Consider the following 27,608-nt stretch of genomic DNA (forward strand, 5'->3'; position numbering starts at 1 on the left):
ATTAGGTGAGAAACCAAACTGTGATAAGAGAAAACTAAATATTACAGGACAGCAAGGCCTTGTTTTCCTTTCACAGATTAACACAAAAACAGCACGAATACAGAGACATTGCTTTCTGCATAACATAGAAAGGCATTTTGTGGGGAACTATGTCTTGACTTTCTGTTTGTCGATTTTGTTTTTATTCCATCTGTTCTTCAGAGGAAAGAATTGTTCTGAGTGGTGCAACAGGTGTTTACTTTTTACCAACTGGTCCAAGCACCGTCTGCATCACCTGAGGGGCACAGCATGTTCATTTCAAGCCTTGTTTATTCTTGGTCATCTCATATTACTTCCGATAAAAAAAAAAAAAATTAAAAGTGCAACTGTTGTATTAACCAATTTGAAATTAGATTGAAATTGGGAGGACATGCATAGATCCTCTACAGTAAGACTCTAATGATCCTGATCTTCAGAATAGGTATTTGTAAGTACCTCCTAACTATAGTGATAACTAATAGTTACTGAGAAGAAAGGATTCAATGGAAAAGTGCAGTGGAGGAAGACAAAGGAAGAGAAACAGATGCTCAGACTTCTGCAATCAACATAATCAAAGCCCTGAATATTTCCAATATACGCATCTTCCACTGTCTTTATGAACTCTTTGAACTCACTGAGACTAATGGCTTCCTTAAGTTTTGAGCATTTCTGTGGGCAGTTTCACACAGAGGAGGCAGGCATTATGAAAATCTTTTCAATCCTACTCTGACCAAGCCCTTTCGGGCACCCAGCAAAAAAATGGAGGACTCCTGGTGCCTTAGCTTCACCAGCAAATAAGATGGGATGTAGGATTTGTGTTTAAAGACTAAGAATGGTGTCCAAAACTCTTGAAAAAAAACATCCTGAAGGGCATTTTTGTCCCCCTGTGAATAAAAATAATCATTAGCTGCCAATGTTGTTGTCAGTTGTCTTCAGAGAGACTGAAGAATGAAGAACATCTAAGCAGGAAGAGAGATGAAGCAGAGTGAGACAGGCAGGAGACAACTGAATAAATGTAATAGCAAAAAAATGGCATAAATGGGGAAAGGAAGAAAAGACAGAGGGAGCATTGACTAAACATACATAAGTTCTCCTGTGTTAACATGTTGACAGAGGATCTAAGAAAACAATATTGTCTGATATTGACAAATCCTGTTTATATGAGTTCTCATTCAGCCCTAACAAACACTAATAACATGTATATAACCCTTGGGAGATTTAAAATACAAATATACTGAGGACACAGCATTTTTACCATGGGTCTCAGTTAACACCACCATGAATGATGCAGTGATAACAACCACAGTGAAAGTTATAGTCTGCACGCATGGGCTTATTTGTGCAAGGCTGAGACGGATTGACGGGAGCTATGTCAGATCAACAATAACACGCTGGGCTTGTTTTAACAATGGGAAAGTGATTTGACCTTGTGGCTATAAAACAGGGACTGGCTGATGACTGGACGAAAGCATATGAAAACATAACGGGGCGAATGTTAGTGAATGTTATATCCATGTCTTTTTTTTTCGTTAAATGGAGAGAATTACTGATTCAGCTGCAGCAAGAACTCAAAGTCATGTAGTGAAGAAGTCCATAGAAAATATTTCTAATCTTAGAGAGACTTAAATATGTGCTTCGAGGTAAACGGTTTTATTGTGATGTGATTTTCTAAACTTATCACAGTAGATCTGATATATTTCATAAGGGCTTCTGCTGTATAGGGAAGCACCAATAAATAACCACTGATTCCAGTCCTTCCAAAATTACTAACAGAGCATATTCTACTGAAAAATAACTAAGATTTTCAATGCCATGCCTTTATTTTTGTACCTAGTTTTGTACTCCACAGGAAACAGTCGTCTGCATGGACATCTGCTTTCAATTCCTACAGGTTTACTTTGTCCAATCTGGCAACCCCACCTCCAGTCTCATGTGACATGTTTTTATAAGACCCATTTTCTTATTTGATTGTGTTTTTAGTTGGTAGATGTAGGTCGAAAGCATTCTGTTCCTTCATATTGTGATAAATGAGCGTATAATAAGAGGAAAAAAAGACAAGCTAGTTTAGTAGCAAATAATTCTATGTTATGTGATGGAACCAATTTCAATGCCCAATCTCAGAAATCTGTAAACAGATGATACTTTCATAGCAGTATATTGTGTGCGTATGTGTTTGGTGTTTTCACACACATGTAACCATTACATGCGTATACATTTCATTGCAACTTCTAATTGCTGGTGATTCATGTGATTCTAGTTGGAATACTAACCTCTAGCTAATTCATGTCTATAAAGTTTGTAGGCATGCACACCTGAGTTTGAGCCTAGAATTAGACTCACTTGTTTAAAACTCAGGCTTTAAGCTTAAATTAAATGTGAAACATTATTGTGAGAAGTTTGAAGAGCACTGAAAAAGAAAAGTAATTTTTAACAAGCTAGGTTTTGTGTCCAGATCCTGGGTCCTGATTTTGGTTTCACGTCTTGAAATCATTTCATCTTGCTCTTATGGTTCTCAGTTTGACTTATGGAATTCACACCATTCTTCAAGCAATGTTTCTGATAGTAAATGACCTGTAGCATCTGTCAGCAGAAGCACTCAGCGGGAGGCAATTAGAGGAGTGACCTGCACCTTTGTTTGTTTATTCTTATACGGAATGACTGAGTGACTTACACGGTCCATTGTTTTTAAAGTGCTGTGTTACATGGAGGAGAGGAAAGATTTCGTTTTGAGTTGCTCACTAACATTAACATGATGTGAGTTTAATGTTTTTGTGCAGTTTGCACAGGCTACAGTTAAGACTTCAGTTATGAAGTCTGCTTTTTCCCTCCACATTTTCTTTATTGCATACAACACAGGAAAGAAATTACAGAGCGACCATATGTTCAGTTGCGAATCTATGCACAATCTCAACCCCAAAAAGTCAGGGGTTTGATTTGTTACAGAGACGGATTATAAAGGCTACCTGATCAATCAAAGTGTCAAAAGTAGATCTAATGCATAGAGGGAAAATCCAGATGCCGTTATAATTAAATGTGATCAGTCTGTGATGATCACAACAGTTATTCAGTGATCAAGTGCAGTAATTTACTTTTGTGCTGTAGCAACTTTCACCATCAAACAAAATCAACAAAGTGATTTTCCAAAAGTTCCCTGATTTCCTTTCACCAGAGAAATTGCCTGGACTCTGCAGGCAGCTATTGGCTTTATGTTTCAACTGCCTCCTCTGTTAGTGGAGGAAAAAGAAAAAAACATCGCTAAGCGTATCCAGGATTTTGAGGGAAATCATTCGTGCTTTGTGTATTGGATCTCCTACCTCTCATACTTCACACCTCATTTATACTTTCCTATCTTAACATTGCCTGTGCACATCAATCGTACGCAGCCCTCGATGACCTCTCCTAGCTCACAGCCACTCCTAAATCAAAGCACAAACTAACAAGTCAATTAGCTTTCTTTTCCTGTTGACATAACAAATCAATTAACCCTCATTTCCTGTACATCTGAAGAATCCGCTAGCTCTGGTTTCCTGTTTGTTTCCTGCAGGAACGACGTACGCTGGCAGAGCAGCTGCCTTGTTTGTGGCAGACCACATGCACACATCAAACAGCTTCTAATAGAGGCCTTATCACAGCACATTAACCTCACATAAACATGCCATGAGCCCTAGGTCAGGGCAGGAGGGCAGTGTGTGTGTGTACCCACCCACACTTTGTTTAAGAGAGCCAGAACACACAATCAGAATAATGTTGTTGTGATACCAAACTACTGGCTTGTGTCAACAACTGCTAATCTTTAAGTGTCTTTATGTGATGTGTCCATTAATCTTCTCTAATGTAAACATATGCTGGGGCAACTACAGAGATGCCTGAGTACACATGAACTAGACTGGATTTCCTGGTAAGACTTTCACAAAGTCCAGACACTTGTACTGTTGAATAATATACATTTGACGTGGAATCCTTTAATGTGTTATATTTATAGTTGTTTTTTTATCTGTTTCATTTTTAAATATACACTGAGGACAATTACCATGTTATGTTTATGTTATTTGTAAATACATGTACTTAAGCTAAATAGTTAAAAGTCTCCATTTATAACATTTGATTGCCTCACTTTGGTGGCCCCTAGTGGTAGCATCAAAAATGACACTAAGGTAAACAGCAACAAACAGAGAGCTAGAGCTAGATTCCGTGTGGTAACATAATATATAGTTATCAATAAACCATGTGTTATGTTACCACACAGAATCTAGCTCTAGCACAACACTCAATATACAATTGTACCAAAAAATTAGGTAAGCATTCCTATGGACGTCCAATATTCACATTAAATGATGTTTTGACCCAATCGTCAGGCCCTGCAATGCCAATCAGGCTGTGGCTGTATCTGCTCAGGCTAAACTACCATGGCTGGTCCCACTGGCTTGATAAGCAGTTTCATCTGAATGCCATGGCCCGCTCAGTGGTCCAGCCATCATACTTGCTTTTCTCATTTCACTAGTCTTACAAGTAGATACTAATTATCTTTTACTATTACTGTTATCTTCCATAAACTGCAACAAAACACACACACACACACACACACACACACACACACACACACACACACACACACACACACACACACACACACACATTCTGCTGAAATGTCCTTGTGGCTTTGTGTGCACTGACTATACAAAAAGGCCTCGGAAGATTTGCATATCTAAACACAAATCTGCTACTGCCGACTCAAAATATGGAATATGCTAGGGCACAACATTATGCACAGAGGGACCAAAGGCTCCGCCGCATCATTAAAGTTCTGGGGAATGGAAAAAAAGTCACCCTCTCCTAGAGATGGCGATGTACTGAATTCACTGCTAAGCAGAGAGGCCTACTGGGTTTATACTCTCAACCCAGTTGAACCCTTTGGCGTGGATGAAGAGCTGAATTTGTCATGTTTCCTCTTACCCATGCTATATGAGTCAGAGGAACATGAAAATGCACCTTTAATGCTTGACTTCATGTAACCCAAAGATATAAGTGTATACTGTGGCACCTGCACCTGGCAATCCTCACCCTTGTATCTATAACCCAATACATCTGAATTCCTCTTACACTTTCTTGTTAGTGATGACTAACAACAAACATACACCTATCCCCTGCTGATTGCGCTGTCTGTGTCCTCACCTTTGTCCTCTTTGACTCTGATGAAGACACAATGGTGTCAAAACATTTGTCTGTTTGCACAATGGAAGTGCAGCGCATTCTCCGAAACACAATTTAAATGAAATTATCATAAACCAGTTTATGCTAATGCAAGTCTCTCCGATTTACTCTGCAGCCAAGCAAGAGTGTTAAAATTGGATTTTAATCTAGATAAATATTTTATTGTTGTCATGGTAATACTATTACAGTTATCTCATGCCACACGTGATATGTGAAAGGCCTAAATCACTATGTTGTATGTGGTCCATTTGTGTAGACAGGTTTTATGGATTTAAAACTGAAGTACGTTTACCATCATATGCTTTTTGAAATGACGCTTCACTTGAAAACACCTTAAACATCATGGTGACAAACACCCCCCCCCAAAACATTAAAAAAAAAACATAGGGAATGTTTCATATGGCAGCTACAGCAAAACTATAGTAGTTAAATAAATTAAACAAATGGTCTCTATGTAAAATAACACACGCGCACACATTAACATGGATCCTTTCAGCAGACACATACAGCAAAACGAGTGATAACACTGATACATATAGTACAATACAATCATCTGTCCCTACCGAAAATTTAATTTCAGTGAGACACATGGCGCAGGCTATGGTGGTTAGTTCCTGATTTTTTTTCAAAAAAATATACTGCATATCTATTTATATATTCATATACACAACAACAAAACTTTTGATAATTTTCATTTTTATAATTCTAAAATACATCTATAATATTTAGAAACAATATGTACAATTTACCCCCTTTTATGCAATATTCTTCTAAAATGGAAGAATATATTAAGTTCTGAAGTTCTGTTAGCAAGGCGAGGGGGTTTAAGAGCTGATAGACTTTGTCTCTCACACACACACACACACACACACACACACACACACACACACACACACACACAACATACCTACACTCACACACACTTGTACACATACACACACCAAGAACATATGGTTCCAGTTGTACCTGCTGAAGGTATCTGATATACGGCAATGGTTTCAATGGTGTTTTCGTGTCCAGTTGCTGAACATTCACTTTAGTGAGATCTCATATTGTCAGAGGCACTGACACTGTGCCACTGACTGCTGAATGATAACGGTCTACTGTAACACTGTAACCCATAAGGGAACTCAGATGCTGTGTAACGTCTGTGAGATGTCCGACAATACTTCCTGTTTGTGAGCTTTCGCTTTTCTTTCATGCTGCCTTCCCTGTACCTGCTCCTGCTGCGTATGTAAAATAACTGAAACCTTATGAAACTATTCAAGTTCCAAGAAACCTCACGATATATGAACTTACATGCTCATCAAGGCCTCAATTTGTAAGAGACACACTCTATTGACATGATTTGTCATTCCATCCCGACAACATAAACTTTATCTAACCTAACATCCATGGAGTGTACTGTTACCTGACAGCTAGAGCTGATTTCACATCCTTTCTCCATGCTTTTTTTTTTTTTTATGAACGGTCTCCACACTCTTTGCAGCCTCCTCCAGGTCTTAGGATGCACGATCAGACATCACTTTACATGAGCTGGTACATGAGGCCCAATAAGTGGGAGCTTATACTGACTAAAGGAACACACTCCACGTCTGTGGGATCACTGTAAGCAATGTGCACAGGAAGACAAGTAAAGACAATGAGGACAAGGAGGTAGGTGATGCTGAGGGTATGTGGTGGTAGTTGTAGTGGCTGTGGACTCTGTCAGGTGGCTGCACAGTGATATAACCATTGATGATGCGAACCAACGGTGGAGGCGGTGACTGGACCACAGTGCTGTGGAGAGAAGAAGAAAAATTATATAAAAAAATGTGTCTTCATTCAAATGTATCTTGTAAAGATGCCAACACTGTTTTCTACATCAGAGTCTTACTGTAAATAATGGAGTCCCACATGAAGGCACAGTTTTTTGCCAAAGTATGAACAATTTTGGTTTTTGCAATTGAGAGATTTCTGTATTTGTGGGGTTTTTTTGGTCTTCATTCACTGGTTTGTGGGGGTCAGTTGGAAAAATAACGTCACAAGCTTCTTTGCGCCAATTTGGATTTAGCAACATTTGAATCAAATCGTGCACCGAGGCACTTTGCCGTTCTTCGGGACTGAAGGGAAAATCCTGTGGTGGTCTGCAGAAGAACAGGCCTCTTTACATTTTTCCACAACTGCCTGAGAAAATATGCAGATGGAAGGAAGTAAACAATGGAAATATTAATGATGATGAAAGCTAAAAAGGAAAGTTTCACGACAATGCAACAACACTGACCAATCAGTAGAGCTTTAGCAACACAAAACCCCTGGGCATGCACTTATTGATCAACTCATGGCTATAAACCAACAGCCTGCCTGTTTTTACTTTCTGTTCTTTTTTTTTCCCCCCTCCTCATATTACATATTCTGTCTGCCCATTTTTGGCTGTCTCTATTTCTATCTTTATCAGTCCCCTTTCAAGTCTTGCAATTAAATCATTTCTGCTCTCCTGTTTGATGCCGAGCCCACGGTGCTCGTTTTTGTTTTTTTTTGTTTTTTTTTTTGTTCTTTTTTTTTTTGCTGGGGTGAAGCCAGGCAAAACAAACACACAAGTTCCTGAAGTCAGAATCTCCAGTGATACAAGTGGGCCGCAACAGCTGTTTGACACAGCACTGCAACATGCAATATTAAAGAAAAGTGACTGCAAGACTGTGTTTCCATTTTACTGGATTATGTTTTATTGGAGAAGATATTTTGACAAGCATCAACATTCAGAAAAATGGAAACAAGTCTTTCATGATTTCAGAACAGGAACTAAATCATGTCCCAGCCCTAAATTTCCATCATTATTCCTCATCCTGACTATGTCTGTCTGCAGACAAATGAGAGCATGCTTGGAGGTGTCATTGTGGATAAATGATCTTGAGTTTGGATAGCCCACTGCAATCTCCTAAGCTGAAGAAGCTGGAAAAGTTTGGAGAGTTAAGTGCCAGTCAAAACAAGATTGCTAAAATACTCAGAGTCAGTGATAAATGAGAGAACTACCACATAACAGAGACAAGTTCTAAAGTTTAAAGAATTGATTGAAGTAGGTATTTAAATGTTCAGAGAAAGCCTAAGGTTAATTTTTAGGTTATGAAGCAAGTTTATTTAGTTTTGAGGGCCTGGAGAGGCGTAAGGAAACCAAGTGTGACACATCGCTCTGTGGTCATGCATCAAACACAACAGAGAACTATGCCACTGTAGTTGCTCCTTTTTTTCATTTTTTTTTTTTTGGACTCCCTCTCCTTTTCTCACTCGGCCACCTTTTCAGACATTAAAATATACAAAGACGTGCACCGTGTACACTTTGCAGCATGTGTACACAAACAGTCTGTTTCCTCTCCGTTCAGAATACAGGCTCTCTCAGAAAGAGAGAAAACATTTCTGCAGACATAATGTACACAAATGCTCACAAACCTCCTCTGTGCCCGTGAAGAACAGACGCTACACGGTTGGAATTTTTTTTCCGTCCTTAATTTGGAGTGGTCCATACTGTACGTAGAAAAATATATGTTCATACAGGGATAAAGATCACTACCTGCTTAAGGGCAGAGCCCTGGTCCAATTTTGCAAACACATACCTGCCAGTTAACGGCAGTTATTTCTCATAATTTCCAAACCAATCCCGTTACTGTAAGACTGGAACCATTTATTACCGCATGATAATCACAATTTAGAAATAATTGGTGTAATTGTAGACTAAATGAAAATAAAAACTCTGCAACACCAGACTTTATTTTCATTTCTTTTTCATCTTTATTTCTAATTGCTCCTGTTCATTTCCCAAGTAGCCCCTCCAAACCCAGTGAAGCTTTCTCAAGGGTCCTACAGCATCAAAGCCCACTAGTCATTGACTTTAAAAAATGATCTAAATTGATCTGCTGCCAACAAGTGTTACGATGCTAGAGATGGTTGAGCTCATACACTACACAGTAAACTGCCATCTTCCTCTGCTAATAGAGGATTCAGACTCGACAGACTCTAACCACTGGCCAGTCAGTCAAGCTAAGCAACATGGGATGTATGGCTAATTTCAGCCCATCTACAGATTTCTTAGGAATGATAATCTTAAATTTCAGTTATGGTGTTGAAATTACAGGAGCTTATGCTCCTGGGTCAACAGCCCAAATCTCCATCTGTATAATGTTAATATTGACAAAGGCTCGAATGACTCAACATGCAAACTCATACTCTTTCAGGAGAAAGACAAAAGAAAGGGGAAACGAAAAATCATATAGATTTAATTTGATTCATTCCTAACTTAGAAGCCAAATCTCTTTTTCTGACAGTATTACTTATAAGCTTTGGGAATATACAGCCACAGAAAGCAAATTAAAACGTTTAAATTGCAGGATATGTGTGTAAAGGTTTCTACCTCCTTAATATGAGCTATCTTAGGTGATTTTGCCAGGATAATTCTTTAGAGTTAAGACCGTCACTGTGACTTTGGGGCTGATAAATGTGCCCTTAATTCAGTTTCCCTCAAGAGTCAGTGAGACAGTGAGGTGTGACTTTAATTGAGCTAAAGTTGCTTTAGATGTAGAACATATATTTACAATTATTAGCCAGTGAGGGTTTGACCTCTGTCTCCTCCTCATCGCCTTTTTGTGTGAAGTTTGCATGTTCTTCTTCGCTTTGCGGGGGTTTCCCTCAAGTGCTCCGGTTTCTTCTCACAGCCACATGATGTGTGAGTTCTGTGAATGGGAAACTTTAAATTGCCCATAGGTGTGAATGAATGTGGTTGTCTGTCCATATGCATATCGGTGGATCAAGCCTCTCGCCAGCACATGCCGAGATAGCCTCCAACCCTGAACAGGATTAGTGGGTGTAGAAAATGGATGGATGGGTGCAGGGTCAAATTAACTTTTTTGCTTCCTGCCCACATGCAAAATCACACAAAATTTTGCCCTTACAACAAGTCGGGGGTGGTTTCAACACGGCAGACCACACCTTGCGCAGAGGTCTCCTTGTTATATGAAAGGTGAGTTTGTTTTGTTGTCCGACTAGTCCCTGCCTGGAGCTACTGCGAGACTAAAACCGGATACGTAGCAGGAATTCCCAGGCTGCTATTTCCACATCCAAGACACTTACACCAGCTAGAAACTAGTTTGGACTGATACCACACTGCAGGGTGTGTGTGTGTGTGTGTGTGTGTATATGTGCGCTGAAGTGTGTGCAAACTGCACGAAGGGTATGGTGATGTGATATGGTGGCTGTTTGAGCCTGCGGCACCACACCAGCTTTATTCTAAAGACTGCACGACACATTCCAATTTCCTCTCTCTCTCCTCTCACATCCTCCCCTGTCTTTATTCTCTGAACTTTTATTGTTATACTCTTTCCTTTTGTCTTCACCTCTGGCCCTTCGTCTCACCTTTTCTGCATTTCGCCTCATCCCTTTGTCACAGCCAAAGAGACAAACAAGTCACTGATGACAAATGCTCAGAGAAACGTGACCCCATGGACGCTCGTTTTGTCAACCCTCCTTCTGTCCTCTTACCTCTCCTCGATGCGAACCCAGAGGTCGTTAAAATGCCGGTGCCGCTGTTTCTTCTGCTTGTTCCTCCTCTTTTTCTTCAGCATTTTCCTCTCCGCTTTTTCCAGCAGCTCCATGCTATCCGGCGGCAGAAGCATGTGGGGTAACAGATCCTCCTCTAGGGGACGCCCCTGATCCTCCTCTTTGTGGGGGAGCTCATGGAGGAAAGGTTCCAGGAGAGGGGACTCTTCATAGTGGTCCTCTGACTCTGGTCTAGATGACGATCTCCTGGACAAGACACATCACAGGGACATAAGATACTTTTGAAAGAAAGCAGTAGGAGAAGCTTTCTGTCACAGCATGTGCTGTTTAAAATTTAATATATACCTTTAATATCAGCATATCCTGGGGTAAAAATGAGACTGAGGGCCAGAGAGTCCTTAAATTACTTTTCTTGAATCTATAGAACTAAGCCTTGCAGCAGATTGTGTGTCCACAGACTGTGGACTTAAAACTTTTCTTGTTTACATGGAAAAAAGGAGCATTTTTTGTTTTTTTTTTCTGTATAGTGCCTCAACCTTGCCATATTTGCACAGGCAAAATGTCAACTACAAGAGCAAAAAGAAATGTCGCATTTTCTGTGAACTAACTGAAGCACAGCACTGTTTTATGTTAGTATTTCTCTGAGCCCTGAACTGTTACAGCAAACAAATTTGAGTCACATTAAGAGTTATTTTCCTCTGTGTTTCATTATTGTGTGTCCTTGTGAGTTACTGTAAGTGATGTGGATACGGACCAAATTAATGCCCACACATGCATTTCTTGTGTTTGGTTTGGCAGACGAATCACCCCCACTGAGGGTGAGGATTTTAGGACTGTATCCCACCTGAGCAGCTGCATGTCGGACCGCTAAACCCTCAACCAAAAATATATCTTTTAGACATCAGCTGTCTGTGAGTATTAGCTCTTGAACAAATGGATAAATGGAAGAGAAACGGATTACACTGCAGTAGTGGTTTTTATGGGTGTTTTGATATATTTTGACAAGTTTTTTTTTGCTGTAACCGTTGGCTTCCTTTCTCCATTGTAACTGTTGTGAATCCAAATTGACTACAGTCCTCCAGAAAAGAGCAAGTTACAAACTTTTCGAGTACAGTGGGAGAGGAGAGGGGAGAAGTGGAAAGGAGGCCAGAGAAGAGGAGAGGAGAGGAGAGGAGAGGAGAGAAGAATCCTTGCTATGTAAGAACAGGATGCCGTGGATGTTCCAAGAACCAATGTGCAGTCTAATAGAGAACATATCCAAGATGTTCTGGAAAAACAAATTAAAGGTCCAGAATGGGAAGTATGAGAGTAAAACCAAAACTCATCTTTCTGATTAAAAACACACGTGCTCCTGATGAGCTGCTGGCCATTTCTAATGAGGTCAGTAACTATCTTTAACAATCACCATGTATGAGGACACACACATACAAACTCATTTATACCCCTTCAGACCAACACAGCAACCTGGAATAAATCCATACTGATCACAAAGACAGCAAATACTCTTCACCTACACCTCTATAGAATATATTTCATTCAGATATAAATATACAAGGCATGGTATAATTCTACAGTTTTATACTGGACCTACAGTTGCAGACCCAAGTCTTGTGTGAATGTTGAATACCAGGCATTAACCCACAGAAACAGCTGAGTATGAGTGCGTGTTCATCTCAGGCTCATAATCCCGCATGAAACACTGGGTTTGTGTGTGAAAGTAGATTCACTCATTCATTCACTCACTCTCACACAGAACAAGAACACAGATCTGCAGTGAGATAGCCACCCGCACAGTGCGCCATGGTAGACTGCACTATATGCTACGCAGCAGGAGGTATGAGTCCCGGCTTGGGTTGGCCTTTTCAACAACCCTTCATTGGTGGCTGGTGGGGATTTTGTCAGATTTATCTGCGGTACAATCTATTTAGTGGAAACAGCACAGACATGCAAAAATCCCACAGGATGAGAGACATCAATGAATGCACACAAGAGAGTGCTGTGACTTGTTGTGTCTAATGACGAGGTCGTCATGTAGCGCCGTATTACTTTTTCCAGAGAAAAATGACACTCGATATTTCAAATAAATCATAACAAATAATAAACAAATCACACACACAATTTTTCACCACACCAAGGCCGAGTAAAAGCTTTGGTTTAGGTCAGGATTTACATGTATCAGTGGGCGACCATGGATTCAGTTTTGCTCCACAACAAGAACACTGAAATCAAACTTCACTCCTGCAGAACTGTTTTACTGAGTGTAGGTCATCTGTGTTTTGGAAGTGCTCTGAGCCAAATACACAATCAATGTGGCACAATGCAAAGAAGAAAATAGACTTCAGGTTTACAGGCGTAAACAGACAGAAGCATATCTGCGCTGTCAGACACACAGCTGAAACGCTCTCCGCAGTAAGAATAACAATAGTGGCCTGAGCCTGGCTATTTATTTTCCTTTCTGTGATCATCAGCTTCCCGCACTAAAATGAGCCTCTTATGTGATTAGCAGATTAGTGGTTCATTGCCAGTAAAGAAACAAAATAATTAACTCCCCAGTGTCAATAGACAATATAAATCAATAAAACTATGAAAAGCCTCAAAACGAGAGCATGAGACAAACACTCCTGTTTAGGGACATTTGGAGAGAGTGAGTGCTCAAAAAAAAAAAGGAGAATCACTCAATGGATAACTACTGAGTGCAGTTTTTGATTATTTGCAGACAACGTATTTCTCACGAGGGCTGAGGCAGAACTTAAACATCTGTTTTGGGTCTGCAAATGAACACGGAGTGGTTGCGCTTACTTGGAAAATGATTTCCCATTTGAAATCCAGTCGGTGAAAAAGCTGAGAGAAATATATATTCCTGTCAGGGCCGTGAGGCAGCAGTGGCACTGTAAAACGCAGCTAAGACATGAAACCTTAGACCCATTTAAGTGATAAAATATGGGCCTTCGAGTTTTATAGACTCATGTTTTCAGAAGAAATCGTAATGTGCAACAACTACGGTGAAACATAATATTTTCTGCCGTGTTCTCTATCCTTCATTTCTGTATTTCTCAGTTTCTCTGCTTCTTTCTTTCTTTATCTCTTCTGTCTTCTCATGTCTCTAATTTATTTTTATGAAGAATTATTACCTAAAAAAATTAAGCAATCCCAAACTAGTTCATAAAACTTTCTGGAACCAAAAAGTACTCTTTGAAATACTTAACTAAATATGTCTGTCATTAGAAATCTTTTTGAGGTTGATTTTCAGTATTTGAATGGCTGTGTGTTGGTTGGTGTCATGTTTGGGTTCGCACTTAGATCAGTCTCAAAAGCTACTTACCATTTCCTGTCGGTAGCGAGACTAAAACTTTGTCCTTATTGTGGGATATTTCGAAAACATTACTATGCAGTTTGAAGCATTTCAAGGATTTTTGGCAGACTAACTGCAAATTTGGCGAGTTGGATTTCTGTACCCCTGAAGGAAACAGCTGGAAATGTTTTATTAATTTTATGAACAGAAAAATAACAATTTCAGTGTTTCATAAAAGTAAAATTATTTTCGAAAAAAACATACTTTTGATTTCAGAATGATAAAACGCAGCGATTTTGTAAAATTAGAAGCTCATATAAGATTAAGGGATCAGTTAAATTTGCACCATGTTTTGTGACGATAAATCACAAAATCCACTGCATCAGATGTGTCACTAGTTGTGTGCGTGTGTGTTTAAGGGTATTTTAGCAGTAAATTTACCTGTTTATGGGCTGCCCAGCAGGGGTGTGCTCCACCTCGTATCCCTGGCGACGAAGCACATCAATGACTGTATTGTTGCCAAGAAAGTGACCTGCAACCCAAATAAAAAAGAGAAGTGATGGCCTCCACTTTTGGATGCTAATGATAAGTTTTATTGCAAGCAGATGGAAACAAGACATTTACCATGCCTCTAAGTGCACCAAGAAAAGTATAATCAAGTTCTATAAGACTGAGCGTGATTTTAATAGAGAAATAAAAGTGATGGAGGCCACAGAACAGAGAGGAGAGGTTGCCCTGTCCTGCAACACAAGACCAGAATGACACACACACTTGCAAACACATCCTGAATTCTGGCATCTCACAATGTTCATGTTGTTCTCGTGTTATGTTTGAAACCTGGTTTGCTGGTTTTTACTGGTTAATCTGGTTTAGCCTAAGCCAGGCTAAGTGGTGGTTTCTCTGTGAAACCACAAAATGTTTTTATATTTCTTTTTGTCTACTCAAAAAAAAAAAAAAAAAAATGTCTGAAATGTCTAAGTCTGTCTAAGTATTTCTTTAAGTTTTTAGGACAAACACATGCTGTGATCATTTGTGACATTTTTTTCCTCTTCTCCTCTCTGCTTCATTTCTCTCCATCTCTTTAGCTTTCTCCCTGTATTTCTTGATCAGTCCTCATTGCATCCCCCCTCATATCATACCTCCCTCCTCCCCCTTCCATTTTCATCTCTCCCTTCTCCCTTCTCCTTATCTCTAACTTCCCCTCTTTCTCTCTCTGACCCTCTCGGCTAGGTGAAGTGGGGGCATTGAGGCTTCAGGTTGCCATGTCAAGAGGTCTCCATTCTTCCCCTCACTCTGACAAAGGGGAGCAGGGGCCCATTGTTTGGGCCTGCTCAGCCGTGGCACCACGGAGCTGTGTAAACAATGAGCCCCGGCACTTTAATCTGGCCCAGAGCCATCGATAGAGAGAGGTTGGCCTAGATGAACCATGGCTGCCACGATGCTATCCTGTCTTTAGAACTAACAAGAGTTGGCTAAAATGTTGTCCCTGTAGGCAACTGGCACAGAAAAGTCCTGGCAGGGGGAGGGGGTACTACTGCAAAGCACAGTGTCAATATTTAATAATCTTTTCTTAAATTAATCTTCTTGGTAAATGCCAGTGAATTTTGTCTGCTTAGTCAGTCTGAGAGGAACAATGTCCCACGAGTATCAAGCTTAATGGACCTTTTTAACAAAAAAATGTTTGAGATCCTGTCAGAGCATGGTCAACAGTTACTATGCAAAAGAGACATGCATTTATTTTTATTTTAAGAAGTAATCATTATCAGTACAGGTGGTCAGCTAAACGAATGGCCAGCAGCCCTTTAACTCTCCATGGGGGTTGGAAATGAGAGCGAGACAAGAGAGACAGAGAGACAGAGACAGAGTTCTCCAGCCTGCTCACGTTTAGAAACAACTCAGCGTGATTTATGTGAGTTTACGTCAGGGGATTAAGGTGGGACAAATGGAGCTGTTCAGCACAATGTAGGGCCACAGGAGGGTGGGCGGACTTCAAAACTTCAAAGGGACACACAACTACACACATACACGCACTCACACACACAAATACGTATTTATGTGCAACCCATCAATTCTGTCATGTCCCCAAAGGCTTCACTGTGTTTCTGGGGACTGAATGTAGGTTTGTAGAGTTAAATAAAAGTGGTGCTAGTATTCTTGTTACTGATCAAGATATTTAAATCTTGTGGCACAGCAAAGAAAAAAAAACACCTACACCAGTTTCACAATTATACCTTTATACTCACTTTTTTTAAGGGTTGCATTTCTTTGATTTTTTAAATTGAAATTTGATGCTTAAAAAGGAAGAAGGAGGAAGGATTTAAGGCACCACCTTTACGTGCAGCATTCCATCTTAGCAAGAACATGATTCATTCTCAGAGAAAAAGGCCAAACCTGCCAAAACAAAAACAAAATTCAGGCACCTTTGATTAAAAATTATTGATGCCCCAGAAAATTGGGCCTCATGAATGACGTAGCCTTTGGCAACTGAGGCTTAAATATGCAAGGTGATTTGTGACAAATGCCTCTCTCTCGATCTGCTAATAATTGGTACCAAGCAATGAATTATTCTTGGTTAGTGTCAGACACTAAGAAGGAAAAAGGAACAGACTGCATTTGCAGAAAAGAAGCTGAGTGTGTCATTTTCAAATGATCTGCACACTACTTGTGTATCCCTAAGCCCCCTTGTGGTATCAGTGTCAACTTTGGTGTGAAAAAGGACATGTTTTTCGAGCTTTGGGACTCACACAGTGACTCACTACTGAGGCAAACTACGTCCACATTTACTTTCCTACTTCAGTACTTCCACATTTTCTTCAAAACAAAGCACGCATGATAGCTGTAAAAATGCTGATGTTGTGGAGCTAACACATGAACATTATAATATTCTCCTGCATTGTATTAAGTTTAGTTCCGCCACGCTGGTTTCACAGATGTTTCCATTGCATGGCTTTGTTAAACATGTTGACTCACAGAATCATAGTCAGTTTTTCTGGTTATTGGTCGTCTCACAGCAAATCAAAATAAAAACATTTCTTTGTACCCGAGCTCTAAACAGTTGTAGGAGATTACAGTTTTCCACCTTAAGGCCCAAAATGTGTCACTTCATTGCGGCTGCAGATTCTCTACATATACAAGAAGCAGAAGCACTTACTGTCATTTAGGCTCCTACAGGGCCTGCAGCCCATGTTAGAGCCCAACCCACACTTTAAGAAGCACACTTCTGGAGTGACACCTGCGACATCTGACATATATTTCCACAGATTATTTATTTAGGCCAATTTCATACATTTTAAATCTATGAAATGGGCCAAAAATGTGTACACCAACGCACAATATGTCCACTGTATGTCTTTCCAGCACCACTGAGAGAGGGGAGATGGAAGAGATAAAGATCGGGGACAGAACTGAAAGCTCTCATTCACGGCCCACTCCCTACATGCAGCAATATTCATATATGGGACCAGTGGGTTGCAGGGTCACAGATTAGCTCATGTCATGGTTATAAAAACTTACAAAGTTTCTATATGTTTAGTGATGTGACAGCTTTTATAACAGTCTACAACAGTGTCCAACAATGAATAAAATACAACATTGGTTAAAAAAAAAACATTTCTTGTCTTTCAACATTTGGTTTCAAAGCCTTCACCACCAATGGTAAGCCCAACATTGTCGCTTTTAATATATATGTACAAACTACTGTAATTTGCTTGGCCAAATATACTTTGGGCAAAGTATAATTGTTTCCTCGATTACTTTCAGTGGCAATGATTTTTCCAGTCGAGGAAGTAAAACGTTCTTATGTTCTATAGGAGTTTTAGGGAGGATGGAGGCAAGTATGGCACCGGACTTATACAACAGAAATCGGGCTTCCCATCCTGTGACCCATGTCTTATGAGGTTAAAGCTCCTAAAACATTTGGTTTGTGCTTCAAGTCAAAGTTGACTTTTTCTAATATTTAGCCAAGACCACAGCCTTTCCCAAACCTTGATCATATCTTTTAAGTTAACATAACATAAACTTAAAATCTTTATTCATGCTTTAGTTGCCAGGAGTGAATACTGTAGTGGAAACCATGAAATATGTTGACCGCAAACATTCTGCAGATACTGTACATTTAATACAAATGTTTCTTGTTATGCTAAGATGGACGCAATCTGGTTGCATGATGTTTCCCACAAGAAAAAAAAAAAAAACAGAAATCTGCTAATGCAACACAGTGTATATCAGTGTGATTTTTAAGAGACAGGGTTGGATAATTGTGGCAGCACTTCTCAATTCTTTTATTTTAAATGTCCTTTACTTTACTTATCCTGAGATCACGACACATACCTGGCTACAACACATGCTGTGCTACTGTATCACTGTACTTTAGCTCCACGATGGAACATATTATTCTTTCAATCTGACAATATAAGTACTGGATGTGAGGGACAGACACCTTGATTTGACACAAAACCTTTCTGCACACCTGCACTCAGACAGAGGGACACAAGATGAGAACCACGGAGGTATTTGTCCTTAAAAAGACACCCAGTCTCCACAATCAGCGGCTCAAATTATTAGAACATATGGTAAGCCTTAAATAGCGTTCCTTTTCCATACACATCAATATTTACATTACAACTTGTAACCAGGGCCCAAGCAGCAGTTCTCATAACATTACAGCACGTTGGATAAACAAACGCTACAGGCAGCACTGAGGCCATTCTGCCCCATATAGCCTTTTCAAGCTGTTTATGTACACGTTCCCTGCTATAGTAAGCTCGCCCCAGCAGCACATAATCACCACCACTAAGCACTGAATGAAGCCCTTTATTGAAGGAGATGACAATGAGGTGTCTGGTGCTTTCTTGAATCTCAAGTATGCAGTGTTTTAGTCTGTTTATATCGTTGATAACATAAAACCACAAACCTCTGGTTTGAATATACCTTGAAACTGGCCAAAAAATTTAGGCTCTCTATTCCTGTATAGCTATTTGACACTACAGTGGTTTTAGGAAAATCAGTTGTGCGTACATTGCAGTACACGCAGGCAGAAAGAGAGATATATTTAAAAAAAAAAAAGACAGTTAAGCTATTCGATCTATTGTCAAGTACTAACCCGCCAAAGATTTTCCTGGAAAATCATTCTTTTGGCTCATGGAGCTGCTAACAGTCAGGCAAAACCTCAGTGTCTTCAACTGTAAAGGAGACGCAGCCATCCATAAAAGTGACGGTCATGTCAGAAACAAATAACAAGAAAATTATTGGTTATCCACTGGCATAAAGACCATACAGTCATCTTGGTGTTTTTCAAACAATGCCAGCTCTATGTTAACACACATATGAAGTGTCTGGAAACGCAGACTTGGCTTACAAAGCGCTTCTCCTTATCCGTGCTTGAATCTTACTGTTTTATGTCTTTGACAGACAGTCAGTCCCTCCATATATTACATTTAAACCTCATATATCATCAGTCGGACATAGTTCGTTTGAAAAGAACTGGACACTGATGGCAACAGCCTCAAAGCAGAGACAATATAATTAAATACTGTCAAGCTAGTTGAGAATAATTACACATGGTAGCATTTTAACAAAGTCCGTCTGTCTTTACTTCATTATTCTATAATAAATTAAATTAGACATAGCAAACTGTGTTTTTGGACATCTTATTTAAGAAAAACAGGCTGTCTGATCAGTAGTGTTTCTTTTATGGAGACAAACAAGACTACAGCTATGCCGCTGTGTGAGGCTATACTTAGGCCCAGCAATGCTTGGTGCTAAATACTATGACTTTACTACTTTTGCTAAGATGTATTTGCTAACTAGCTCTAAACACAACACAATATGTATTGGACAAATTACAATTTTGTCTAGATGATGCCATCCAAAAGCTTTCAAGACATTTCACTAAAAACCATGAATGTCAACCTAATAGCGATAGTGGAAAAAGTCAGGGGATCACCAAAGTTCATTCGGATTCAAAACTCTGGGCGCCACGGATGGCTGTACCAGATTTCGTACCAATCCATCTAAAGTTGAGGACGGATCAGTAGACCCGTGAGCGTGGCTAAAAATGTTAGCAGGCGACAAGATGGGGCTGCATAAGAGGAGCACTGAGTGTTTATATAAAGAGATTTTAACCACAATTCAATTACTAGAAAGCAGCAGTATTTTTTTTAAAGTGAAACTTTCATATTTCATGTAATGTTGCCAACTTGTGGTGTTGAGACCAAAGAGTCTCTCAATGTTAATATAATATTCATCCTCACAGGCACCAAGATTCTTTACCACTGGATGGACCGTGGAAAAAATACTTTAAAAATGAATGTTTTTGCCTGGAATCAATTTAGTATGACATTATTTGCAACTATATGTTGTCATTTTGATCCCAAGTCCCTGCAGGAAAAGGATACTCTTAACGTAATAGCACAGGGAAGGAGTGAGTAGCCAAAACGAAAAATGTATTTGGTTAAATTAGTCTGCACATAAGCAAAAAAAAAATCTTGCATGGCCATTGGTTCAAACCAGTCCAACACCTACAACACATTAAATTTTAGCTCCAATCTGTTGCATCTCTCAGCTCTCCCTCCTCTGTACCATTTCTCATAAAAAAGAAAGGGTAGACTTTAAAAACAAATCCACATATGATGTAGCCCATTTATGTGTGTACTGTAAGGATATAAAAAAATGAAAACACACATTGAGAGATTGACGTAGAACCAGAGAAGCCCAGTTTAAGGGTTAAATGACAGACTGAGCCAAACTAAACCTCAACATGTTGTTTTAGTGCTTCTACCGCTCAGCCATTAATGGCCTACTGTATGGGCAGTTTCTGGGAATGATGTCACAATTTCCTTAGAAACTATGACAAAGTCAATAAAAATGTCAAATATACATTGTTAAGCACATTTTTTGACAACAGACTATAACCTGGATGAGAAACATTTACAGTATGTGCAGGGAGAACACATGCTACAGTTGCCCAGATATTGAACAATTTCAAAATTGTTTCTAAAGATGAGTTATAAATCATATTTTCGTGCAAGATATTCAAATTTGTTCTGGCATAGCTTTCTTTGTTTGAGATACAAGGAATTTTGTCAAGGACACTGCCAATAGAAACACGTTTGTTTTTGAAATCCTTGTCACGAATCAAACAATAAAAAATGCCTTTCACCTCACAACGATTTAAAATCACCATTTCTGGCACCTCTTGAAATGGATCATAAAACAGCGAAGATGTACTTGACAACTTATCCTAGGAATCTAAGACAGTTTTTCGATTCAAATTCCCTCAGGATATGATTTTGAATGTATGATACTGGTGATAGTAGAAAGCTGTGATAAAAGACAGCTGTGATGTGGCTGTGTGAATCTGAAAGACACAAAACAAGAAGCCAAAGGCACGAACACACCTCCTTTCCACGAAATAAGCCTCTCTTAAGTCAAGCCAAAGAATGCTAACATCTCAACCAGCACCAAAACATTTCTCTTTCTATTTCTCTCAGGCATAGTGAGAGGCAAAGTTCAAAAACAGGCTGAATTCAAGAGGTCGTTCCTTTAGTGTAAAATTGATACCAATCACCATTTCATAAACGGATGCAGGCTGCTGAGGGAGAGACAGGGATGAATAGAGAAGAAGAGAAAAGCAGATGCAAATTTTAACATGGAAAGAAAAACAGGAATAGAGACAAAGGGATAAAGCATCCAAAACAACACAGGAATGTTAAGTTGTCAGATGCCAGACTGTGATAGCTGAGGATGAGAGCATCCAGTAAGGCCTTCAGTTAAGGACTAAAACACTTCTGTATTGAGACTGCATAGACTGTGTCCTGACATGGTGCCCATATAAAGTCTGTTAAACAAAAAAAAAAAACTGCAGTGAAGCCATGTCTGCTTCAAGTGGTATCTTGAAGCAGACATTTTTTTTTCTGAATGTCTGTATCCAAAATTAAACCAAGAAAACTGAGTCAAGGAAATACAAACCTTGACTTGAGATGTGAGCTAAAAGGACGTGACCAAGATCTGAACTCCCTGTCTCTAAAAACTGTATATCAGAAGACTCTGAACATACAGTAGTTCTTCCTGGCGCAGCAGAAATGTGAGTCATGGCTTTCTTCACTTCCACCTCATCTGTAATTTTCACATCTAGGGATAGCCAGTTGTTTATTGTCACTAATTTATTACCTAAAAATATCTCAAGACTTCTCGGACCAGTGTCACTTCCCCAGACAAATGTTTAGAACTAATGTTCTCTTAAAAAGCACATAAATGAAATTTATTATGGATAGTATTGTGGAAACGTGGCAAGGATGATGAGAGAGGTGGTTTGTTTAGCTTACAGAGCAAGCATGATGGGTAAAATTGCAAGTAAAATGTAGAATTTGCTGCACTTCTGTGTGCACTTGTGAAAACTAAAAAGATGGATCATTAAACATGCCTACATTTTAATTACTGCGCCCTGCTGCCCTCCTCTTTTTTTTAAATATGAATTACGTTTCGCTGTGTTTATCATTAGTGTGACAACAGCTCAAGTGTCTGCCTGAGGTTTCTGGAGATCGTGCTGAGCAACTTCAGCTTTGAATTTATGCTGAGAATAAAGGAGAAACAGAGCGCGTAAGAGGCCTGTGGTGTGAGGTTGTTTTTTAAATAAACCCTCACTCAAAATTTGTGGTGGCAAACAGCACTTTGGAGCCGTGTTAGGGATTACATCTGTCAGGCTGCAATAGTCTCTACACTCTCTGCGCAGCGCTCAGTTTTTGCTCTCTCTGCCAAGAAATTATGGCGCTTGAATACACACCAGCTCATTCACTGTGGTCGTATGAACGGGTGATCAAAGTTAGAAAATTCTGTAAAAGTGAGCAGTTCTGACAAAGTAAACCGGAGCACTGCCAGCGCTGAATGTCGCTGCCACTGAATGTCTCATTTTACTTATAAGCCACTCTCACAGGATATTCTTACTATAAAAGCAAGTGAAAGGAGATCTTAGAGGCAGTTCAAGGGAGGTGGAGGGCTACCTGCCCACCTGACCTCAGGTTGTGCTGAAAAGAGTTTTTTTATGTAAACCATAAAAGTGCCAGCACGACCAATGTTAATAAGATCCAATTCAGATGTGTCTACTGTAGTAATACAGAGCCATATTACAGAGTCTTTGAATGTCCATGGTCGTTTTGGCTTCTACCACTGATCCAGTGAAACGTATGTTTAGTTCTTCTGACTTTTTATTCCAGTGTCTTTCTTTTTGCTTCGTATTACCAGACAATTTTTCATCTTTAGAGTTGAATAAAACATCTTGAATCCTTTTTAGACACAGCCACCACACATAGACATGCTGTGATGCATGATGTGACATGCAGACTGAACTGAAGCGGGAAACAGAGGAGACTGGCTTCTATCAGACAACACAACCAGTTATTTTGTACTTTACATCAACTACAGACCGTCCTGGCTCGCAATCATTCAGTTCATTCAACCAGCAGGAGTCCTAAAACTGTAAGTGTTGCGTTTTGTTTTCTCTTTTGTTTCTTTGTTTTGCTTTGTTTTCCACTGATGTGTGCTTTTGCTTATCCATACCTGCTAAAATGTATTTCTGCAGTCTGCATACTCAAAACCGCCTCCTCTGAAAACACATGCACACCCTACAAGCCCCGCATCCTGCTGCGAGTCTCTGCTCAGCCTTTCAAATGTCTCAGTTGAGAAAAAGGACACCAAAGGGAAGTCGGATGCCTGTTCAGCTTTTAAAAAGCATTCCACGTCGTAGTTTTTCTCAGATGTTTTCTCACAGAGCTTCCATCTAAAACATGTGGTTTAGGGTGCAATTTTGTGCCTATTTAGTTTGAGTAATCTGCAAGAGATCTTGTAGATGTCCAGTGAGGCCTGCGTATCATCTGTGATTCAGGGCTAGATTATAACTAAGAGCAGATCCACAGGATAAAGGCCTGTAAATTCTCACAGACTCTGTTTTTGGCTGTCTTATCTCATCCTATCTCTCCCTATGTCACTGTCAGAATCAGTTTTTGTTACTATAACACTATTTTTGTCTCTCTTTGTCAATTACCCATGTGTTAATCCCGTTTCAACCTCAATCATTCGTTCCTCCATCCCTCGTTAACTAGTTAACCAGGCTGCGTTGGAGATAGAGCTGCCTTGGTTTTCCAGAAAGTCTCCTGCAAATCCTTCTGCATCACAACGAAACATGGCCAAATTTTACATCTGCAGCAAACTACAGAATCTGACACAGCCTCAACAAAAACAGAAAATCATTTTTTTCTGATTACAATCTCTCATTCGCGCCAGACCTTCAGTGACGCAAAACAGAAGTTACAAAACTTACTACAGCAATTTCAGCGGGACCTAATTAAAATGGGGCCTGCCTGTGTTGAATCCAGATTTCTTTTTTTTTCACTGCTTCAACAGTGAGAGAACGGTGTTAACATTCATTTGCAACTGACTCTTGACTCTTACAGTTAAGTAATTAATTTCAAAATTCTTGTAAAATAGCCATAAACATAACTATAAACAAGGACATGATCAAAAAGATGAAATTAAATTGAAAATGTTCTTTGTGTTTTGGTCTCATATACACATAAAAACAATGTTTTTGTCTTTTTCATTGCAGCAGCGACTTTGTTGACTTTGAAAATGCTCATAACCAAAACTTGTGCCTTGTAAAAAAAAAAAAAAACACAAGGAAAACACAAGAAATTTTAGAAAATGCTGTCGTGTGCCAAAAGCTTTTTTTTTTTTAAATGAGAAAGGAAGATGCAGTTACAAAAACAGAAACCCTAACTCTAAAGAAATAACTCTTGTACTGTCTAACCATAATGCCAAACATATCACATGGTCTGGATGTGTAAATATAATAAAGCTAATCTGCGTATAAAAACTTGAGCTTGTGCTCTGTGGCATTGCAGAATCCTGCTCTGCTCGTGTGACAGTTTACATGACCAGCAACACAGACTCTTTCATACAGTGAATCAGAAAAAAATCTCCACTTCAGCTAAACAAAAAAAAGTATTCAATAACCCCACGGTGAGCAGGAGAGGGAGAGAGTGGAAGCCACAAATCACACAAGTCATGTTTTCCTCTGTCTCTTCATATCTTCATCCCCTCTGGGTAGTGTGTTGCTCTCCTTCATGTTTTAGTCCCGAAATGAAAAGGGACAGCTCCTTCATAACAATTCCCACTCAGAATCATCAATAGATGCACTGCTGCTCGCCAGCTAAAGATATAATTTTCCTTTCCCTTTCCCCTTTCATATAGAAGTGAGGTATTTCTGGGCCAAATGAAAGTTTAGCCCCTGGGCAGGCATGTAAAGAGCCAGTTCCAGGTGCATAAGGAAATACTGCAGGGTCTGAATGGGATCAGGGGTGAGGAGTTCAACTCTTTCAATAAATCACAACAAGCTGTTGTGACAAGCGTTCACTGCTATGACTAAGAGAGAAGTGTGGACTATATGAACCATGTCTTTCGAGAGCAGAGACTGAGGCCTCTGACCTGATGAGTGTAACAAAATGGATGTGTTTAGGTGCTTTTCACTCAACAGCCAGTTAGTTATCCAAAGTGGCTGACAGGTTTATCCCCGCATTTAAGACGAGACGGAGATGTACTGATGATACATTACAGATGCTCCTGACATCTTAACATCCTACCGGCTAAAGGTTTTTCATGTTTATCTGGTTTGTATTTAGGATTATAAATATGCAGCTAAGATTACAGACATTTCCGAAGAAGATCAAGACGAAGCTCCACACAGATAGACTGACAAACAGCAACGGCAACATTGTCCAGTGACCAACACTGTTGTGATAGATACATTTTGAAGCAAACAGAGATGGAGACAAAGGATTGTAAGTCACCGATAAGACACCAATAAAGCTAATTTACTGGCCAATATGACTAAAATATAAATTATAAATTAATTTAAATAAATTGATATTTATTTTAACATTTTCTACTTCAGCTAGTCACATTAAATGCATTCAACTGGTGGAACACAGGGCTTTTATTGTGAAGTCATCACTGAGGGTATTTGAGTTTGTATCAACGTATTTGATTGATTATTGGCTGAATTCTATTAAAATAACATGGGTTGGTTGGAAGGCTGAACTGTAAACAGATACACCTGTTGCTCTTCTGTTGTGTATCTGACAGAGTAGATGCTCAAGGCATGACTGACACCTCCAGGATGCTGTTACCACCAGGAACAAGTAAAACAAAAGTCCCCCCCCCAAAAAAATACAGTAAGATGCTTGTCATAACCTTACAAAATGACTCATATGAGCATGTTTTTGTTTAATTAACCCAAATATTTCAAGACATTGCTTATCTTCCAAAATTGTTATAAGTAACGATTTTCTACAAAAGATTGTGGCAGTGGTAAAGAAAACAACGTGAACTGCTACTAGGAAACAGGACGACCCATCCATCCCGAAATGCGATGCTACAACAGCGTCCCACTATGTGCACCTTTGTGTCTGAAAGTCATAATTCACCTGGCCTCTATTCCAGCGGAAATTAATCCTACATGATGTAACTTTAAGAACTGAAAAAAAATTTTTTTTTAAAAAAGTTGGAGTATAAAGGTGTCATTCAAACTTAAATCCGGGACTTAATCCAGGTTTGGCAGACGGTTTGCCCCTGCCCGCCCTACCAAGTATGTGGTAGGTCTGGTCTGGATTTTAATGGTGCCGTATGACATGTGTGTACTCATGTCAGCGACTGCCCCAAACAGTTGTAAACTGACTGTTTATGAGGGTGAGGTGCTGTGAAAAGGCACCACATTTTTGACTTTCACACCATCTGGGGAAGTGAAAAAAAAAAGAAAAAAAAATGAAGCAGGGCAGCGACCGCAGTGATGTTGTGCTCAGTGTGAAAACACACTGGGGGGATCTGGGCCAGGTATGTGTAAGGTTTGGCCTGGGGATTGAGAACAGGGGATTTGAACAGGAATACCCAGTCAATCAGCTACAACTCTGAACCTATAAAATATTACACGCACAGGGGCAGTTAAAACATAGTTATACTGAAAACAAAAGGCTTTAGAGAGACGTCTAAATAATGTTTATCAGACTCCCTGAATTACCTTAAGTCTGCTTGCAAAATAAGGTCAAATTGATCTCATTCCACACTGTCTGACAGTCTCATATATGGTATATGCTGCATCAGCTTGTTCCAACTCTTTACTGAAGCTGTGATGCTTGCCTTGAAGGAAAGATTTTTTTATCGCTTTTCAATTGTTTTACTTTTAGCACATTGTATTTGATTTTATTTATTTTAATTTATTGCTCATTTATCATTTCATCGTAAACTGTCAACGCTGCACAATATGATGCAGTAAATTAAAACAAGTAAAGCTGTTCTTTAGTGTTTAGTTTTTACTCTCATAAATTTGGCTCTGTCAGTACACGCTGCTGACTCCTAAACTGCAGTGGACTCACTCAGTGCAGTGTATTAAGTGCCTTTTTCCCCGCTCCAGTACCGAGAGCTACCCACACACTGACAAGTCAAGGTGCTCCGTGTGAGTTATGAGTTCATGTCAACTTCTGTCATGAGCCGCAGCTCACGGGGCCAAGCCAGC

The 27,608-nt window shown here is 39.5% G+C and overlaps 1 protein-coding gene across 1 annotated transcript in view; it reads right to left on the bottom strand.

The window, feature by feature from the left end:
- Positions 1-6,657: 6,657 nt before the first annotated feature.
- Positions 6,658-27,608, bottom strand: part of trabd2a (TraB domain containing 2A) — a 51,843-nt gene continuing 30,892 nt past the window's right edge. Inside the window, exons 5-7 of the mRNA XM_041059627.1 lie at positions 14,489-14,579; positions 10,738-11,001; positions 6,658-7,008 (exon numbers count right to left, since the gene is read on the bottom strand). Of these exons, the coding sequence (XP_040915561.1) occupies positions 6,804-7,008; positions 10,738-11,001; positions 14,489-14,579 (560 nt within the window). The 3' untranslated portion in view covers positions 6,658-6,803. The remainder of the gene's footprint in view (positions 7,009-10,737; positions 11,002-14,488; positions 14,580-27,608) is intronic.

The sequence above is a fragment of the Toxotes jaculatrix genome, chromosome 16, assembly GCF_017976425.1.
Source record: "Toxotes jaculatrix isolate fToxJac2 chromosome 16, fToxJac2.pri, whole genome shotgun sequence".
Classification (NCBI taxonomy): domain Eukaryota; kingdom Metazoa; phylum Chordata; class Actinopteri; family Toxotidae; genus Toxotes; species Toxotes jaculatrix.